Below are 5,205 nucleotides of genomic sequence, written 5' to 3'. Positions count from 1 at the left end.
CTGTAACAAAAAATAAATAAACTCCAATTGTATTTCATCTAGTAATTTCATACTCGTTCGTTCGGGCAGGATGTCCAATACATTTTCGTAATACACGCATCTTCACCTTACTTTCTAGCTCTTATTTTTTATACATAACATAGAAACAAGCGACAGTAGAAGAGTTTCGAATTCGTTAAGACGCAAGAATCGCACGCGCAACAAAGTAGTAGCAGAGAATTGATGGTTAGTTCCAAAAGAAGCAGGTCTCAGAGGAAGCGGACGACGATCGTGAACGCCTTTGTAGGATGATTAGTGATTCCTTGTTATATCGAAAGTAGAACAACAAAATCACTAGTCTTCCATGCAACGGCGCTCCATTTTAATCCCCAATTTTCTCACGGTGAGCTTCGTGTGTCCTCCGGTCAGTCCACCTTCGATTTCGATCCTCCACCTTCGTTTAGTACCCCCTCGGTCTCTTCGATGCTTTGGTTAGTCGAGGGTGTGTGTTAGTTCCTCGTGCGGGATGTATGGTTCGATGAGAAGCGATTTTTTAATTACCATACGCATTACTTATTCCAATGATTAATAAAATAAATAAACCAACATTCAGCCGTTTATAGAGGGATTAAGGTTTTATGTTGTTAGTCTTTCATATACAAAGATTTATACAATGATTTTTTGCAGCCTATGTTATATCCACATAAATGAGCGATAGATGTAAATCTGAGATTATTTGCGCATGTATTATCGGATGGAATATGTTATATGTTAATTGCTTGGCTAATAGTCCGGTTAATTCTTTTAGTACGAAAAACGTACAGACATTTGCAGATAAGGATGACGAAGCGATGGATAAACAATTACCTCTGCTGAAGCAGGTACTGAGCCATCTGTATCTGACTTGGTAACCCGGTTATAGTAATAATGCGATCGTTGCTACCAGGCAAAGGTTCGTCTATGGTGATCCCAGCACCGCTGTCTGATCTGATTTTCCGGATTCTGGCTCCTCCTTTGCCGATTATGGCCCCCGCAAGCTGTTAACAGAAGAGTAATTAAAAATCAACCGATACTTACCCATCAGCTCACACTCAGCTTCTTTACTCACGTCTTTAGGAATGGTGACTTGAGTGCTGGTCTTGCTCCCTCCCATGTTGCCCTGATTTCCTTGATTGTTACCACTCATGGGTGGGCCACTCATTGCTGAATTGGCACCTCCACCGCCGCCACCGCCACCACCTCCACCCCCGCCCAAACCGTTTGGTGCTCCTCCTTGCATTCCCCATCCGTCACCTATACAGAAGATTAACAAAAATTCGCTAATAAGTATCTGTGTATCCAGCTGCTACATTTTCCCTTCGTTCTAAATAGCATCCTTAAAGTGAAACTGTTTACCGTTATAGTTTCCTCCGCCATAAGGTGGCGGGCCACCCCTGTTTCCTCCATAACCGCCTCGTCCACCTTCATAACCGCCCCCGCCACCACCTCCTCCGCGCGAATTACCCCCGTAGCCACGGTCTGCTGGTCCACCGGACATTCCACCACCGCCACCGCCTCCGCCACGTGGTCCACCCCTCGGTGGGGGTGGGAAACCGCGATTCATATCGCCGGGTCCACCGCCACGATTGTCCCGTCTCGGTGGCATGCCTCCTCCGCCCCCACCGCCGCCTCCACCACCACCACCGCGACCTCCTGGACCGCCGAAACCACCACCTTTACCTTGACCACCATCACCACTTCCATAACCCCCATAGTCATCCGCGTAATAGTCGTCGAAGTTGTGCGGATCGTAGGGGTTGTTCACACCTTTCAATGGAGACTGAAACATGAATTACAAACAGTTGATTTAATAGAATAGGGCTAAAAGGAGGCTGAATCAATCTTGAAGAACTTTACTCACAGTTTTAATGGTGGCGATCAGCTCACGGATGCAGTCGATGCAGGTGGTTGGTTTTCCGCAAATACTGATCAATCGATCGGTGCTGTGAGGGCAGCAGTGGGAATAGATCTTGATCCTGGCGCCAGTTTTCTGTAACAGAAAAGAACGACTTCAAGTTAGATCATCATTTCCTAGTGTATCGAGCGGCGAAATTTTAAAATTACAACAGAGGAAAATCCAAAGATTTTTCCAAGGTAACTTCACGTGGTCGAACGAGCTTGAGTGGACAGAGAAAGTGAAACTTTAATCGCACGATCAGCCCCTCGGCGTTTCTTTCGTTCGATAACTCGACGCGAAGCGATTGTTAGGCGCGAATGAGCGGATTGCGTGCTCCAAGTTGCTTAAGCTGACAACCAACCCCTTCGTTTCTCGAGATATTGTTCTCGCAGAGACAGTTAGGGTTGGCTTGAAAACCGGCGAACGTAGCTATTCGGTCACCATGCGATCTTTTCTCCACACAGTCCAGCCGTTTTTTATTCCCTTTTTTTCTTTCAAGAAACTCACGCTTTAATAACGCATTTACCGTGCCGAGGCTCGCAGAAATATCGTGGCAAGGCTGACAGTAATTAAAATTAACCCTCGCACGAATTCAACTTAACTTCCAGTTGAAACGACAACACCTCTTACAAGATTTCGTTTTACCTTATTTTTTCTCCCTTTTCCATCTTAATAAATCTACGAGAGGATGTTAGGAACGAGTTCGAAACAAAGTTACTTCACGTAACCACGATTTCGATAGACTTAGCGTAATTATTTGCGATGATAAGAGCGAGGGTTGTGCATTAGAGGGAAACAAGAGGGAGTAAAAAATAACCTCGGGTCAGGTTTGACGTTTTATTTTTGTCTTTTCAATGATAACGAGAAAGTTTATTGTACTTTGCTATTGCTCTTAATTCTGATTAAGAGATCGCGTAGTATTACAAAATTTGAGCCACCAATTTGCGAAGTTGAACACAGAATAAATTATTATAAAATTCTTTCAGACCTGCATTAAATTTCCAACGATATTAACTCGGCATGAAGCATGAATATACTAAATTCTTTTAATCTCAGCTAATTGTTCTTTCGCGAAAGAATGATTGCCGGACAATGTGATTAAAATAATAAGCAATTTTTCCGGCGAATTTTTCGTCTGAAAGCGTTTACCAAAGACACAGGTAACATAGCCGCGGAGTAATCAGCTCGTTGGAAAAGCAAGCCATCGATTTGACACAGGCGTCGTCTGCTTGGGATGAATGGAACCAGCATTCGCTTTGATCTACGTAATTAAACAGTGCAATTTGCACACAATGCTATATATCCACTGACTCGTTTGTATCTACAGATTGGATTGCTTTTTCGCCTATCTTTCGCGAACATTTATTACCTGCTTCTCTGTCTTCCCTCGAGGTATAAACGATACTGACGTTGTTTCCTCGACGAGAAATGGAATTTTAAGCGTGACAGAGACTCAACTTGTTCGAACGTAAATTAAATTAAGTGCCAATATACGAAATTAGAAAGGTGGAAATTATAGTTGTTGATCACTAGATTTTCCAATCATACAAACTAGATGCGATGACTTTGTGACCGGCAACTCATTAACAATTTATCGATCGCTAACGCAATTCCATTCTATGCAAATGAATATACTCATGAATTCTTATCAAATCAGTGTCCGAAGACAAGGGCATGAGCAAGGGGATTTGTAGTATCAGTTGATTTTTAACTTCCATTCGATTCGCATCGAGTATTCTTCAAGTTGTAAATTCGAAAACGCAGGTGAGTTTTTTATGAGAATCGAAAAGAAAATCGCGGGAAAATGCGTGACGAAGAGAGAGAGAGTCGAGAAATGAACTTTCACTGAAGCAAAGAGGAGGAAAAAGGGGACATCGACTCGTCGAAACGTTTCGCGGTACATTCCATCGGTGATTTTCCCCTTCGGGCACAATGTCACGAGTATCGAGATCGAACGCGCGATAGATCTCGTTCAAGGTCGGTGTTCACGAAATTTTCTGCGATCAATCGATTTTACTTCAGTTTCGACTTTGAACACGGGGGAAGGATACAAGTGAAATCGAATTTTAAAGTGTAATTCTCACGGTTGCGACTCGAGCCTCGGTGCTTATCAATTCGAAAGCGTTATTTCTGTTGCCTGATTTCTAATACCCTATAGAATTTTCTTTTAATCGTCCTAATTTGATTTTTCAGATTCACAAAAATGTCGAATATTTACACAGCCGAGGAGGTGTCGAAGCACAATAGTGAGAAAGATTTATGGATCGTGTACAAGGATGGTGTGTACGATATAACAAAATTCGTGAAAGAACATCCGGGTGGTGAAGAGGTGTTAATCAATTTAGCTGGAAAGGATGCTACCGCGTGTTTCGACGATATAGGACACACGGTGGAGGCTATACAACTTCGAGAGACCTATAAAATTGGAACAGTGTCCGGTACCCTATCCAGCACACCGGTTTCCGATGGTACGTGCAACAAGGTTTTGTAAACTAATCTCAGTTTTCGATTGACATTCGAGACTAGTGGAAAATTGAATACTCGAACCGGGAACGATTGAAATGGTCGAAAAGTGCATTTTTTAGTTTCTTCTGTGGTTCATTAGGTGTACAAGACACGACGACAGACGACGACAACTGGGAATACGAGCCACCGAAACAAGAAACGTCACTCTGGCTTCCGGTGTTCATCGCAGCTGGTGTTGCCATATATGGCTACATGTTTTATTATTTTTGGCTCTCATAAGAGCTAGTCTAAATGTAATTATCGGGTTAATAGAACAAAATGCTTATTTATTTCTAGAAATATTGAATATCTAAATTGTAATAATATAGTAAAATGATTTATTTTCGTGAAAGTGATTTTCCTATTATTTTACAATATACGTGCACTGAGTGTAGCCACAGAAATTTGTGGATATAACGTGTTCGAAGCAGCCGACGAGAACAAAATTTCCTTGTCATCGTGACTGGCACTTTTCAACGAGCCGCGTGCTCCACATTCTACCTGAATCTGTTTCATTGCACGCTTCCGCTTGCATTATCTATGCGTTACGAAATTTCATCAACGCAGACGAATTTAAAAAGGAAGAAAATAAAGATATTCTTGTCACTTTTATCAACTTCAAAACATAGAAAATCTGACAGAATTTCTTGACATAAAAGTGCCAAAAAATGGCACTCGTGGTACATCGATATAATGAAAGTTTTAAATAAAGATTTTTAAAAAAATTTAATGCTTGTTGTAGGTACGTCATTTCTATTAATCGTCAGATAGATGACGCGGTAAAT

General features: G+C 42.0%; 2 protein-coding genes across 9 annotated transcripts in view; one reads left to right on the top strand and one right to left on the bottom strand.

The window, feature by feature from the left end:
- The window catches only part of HnRNP-K (Heterogeneous nuclear ribonucleoprotein K), a 61,295-nt gene that overhangs the window by 2,577 nt on the left and 53,513 nt on the right, over window positions 1-5,205 (bottom strand). For all 6 annotated transcript variants that reach the window (XM_034328105.2, XM_034328110.2, XM_034328109.2 and 3 more), the window contains 4 exons: window positions 1,880-2,008; window positions 1,375-1,798; window positions 1,088-1,272; window positions 847-1,016 (listed from right to left, as the gene is read on the bottom strand). In XM_034328105.2, the coding sequence (XP_034183996.1) occupies window positions 847-1,016; window positions 1,088-1,272; window positions 1,375-1,798; window positions 1,880-2,008 (908 nt within the window). The remainder of the gene's footprint in view (window positions 1-846; window positions 1,017-1,087; window positions 1,273-1,374; window positions 1,799-1,879; window positions 2,009-5,205) is intronic.
- LOC117606094 (cytochrome b5) lies at window positions 3,565-5,118 on the top strand. 3 transcript variants are annotated; one of them, XM_034328120.2, is made up of 3 exons: window positions 3,565-3,679; window positions 4,109-4,383; window positions 4,521-5,114. In XM_034328120.2, the coding sequence occupies exons 2-3, from the start codon at window positions 4,119-4,121 to the stop codon at window positions 4,658-4,660; spliced, it is 405 nt and encodes a 134-aa protein (XP_034184011.1). In that variant the 5' UTR covers window positions 3,565-3,679; window positions 4,109-4,118; the 3' UTR covers window positions 4,661-5,114. The 3 variants fall into 3 exon arrangements, with proteins under 3 accessions (XP_034184011.1, XP_034184013.1, XP_034184012.1); XM_034328122.2 differs by lacking the exon at window positions 3,565-3,679 and adding an exon at window positions 3,737-3,892 and having other exon boundaries at window positions 4,521-5,118; XM_034328121.2 differs by lacking the exon at window positions 3,565-3,679 and adding an exon at window positions 3,901-4,018 and having other exon boundaries at window positions 4,521-5,118.

The sequence above is a fragment of the Osmia lignaria genome, chromosome 1, assembly GCF_051020975.1.
Source record: "Osmia lignaria lignaria isolate PbOS001 chromosome 1, iyOsmLign1, whole genome shotgun sequence".
NCBI classification, from domain to species: domain Eukaryota; kingdom Metazoa; phylum Arthropoda; class Insecta; order Hymenoptera; family Megachilidae; genus Osmia; species Osmia lignaria.
This window is presented reverse-complemented; position numbering and strand designations above follow the sequence as displayed.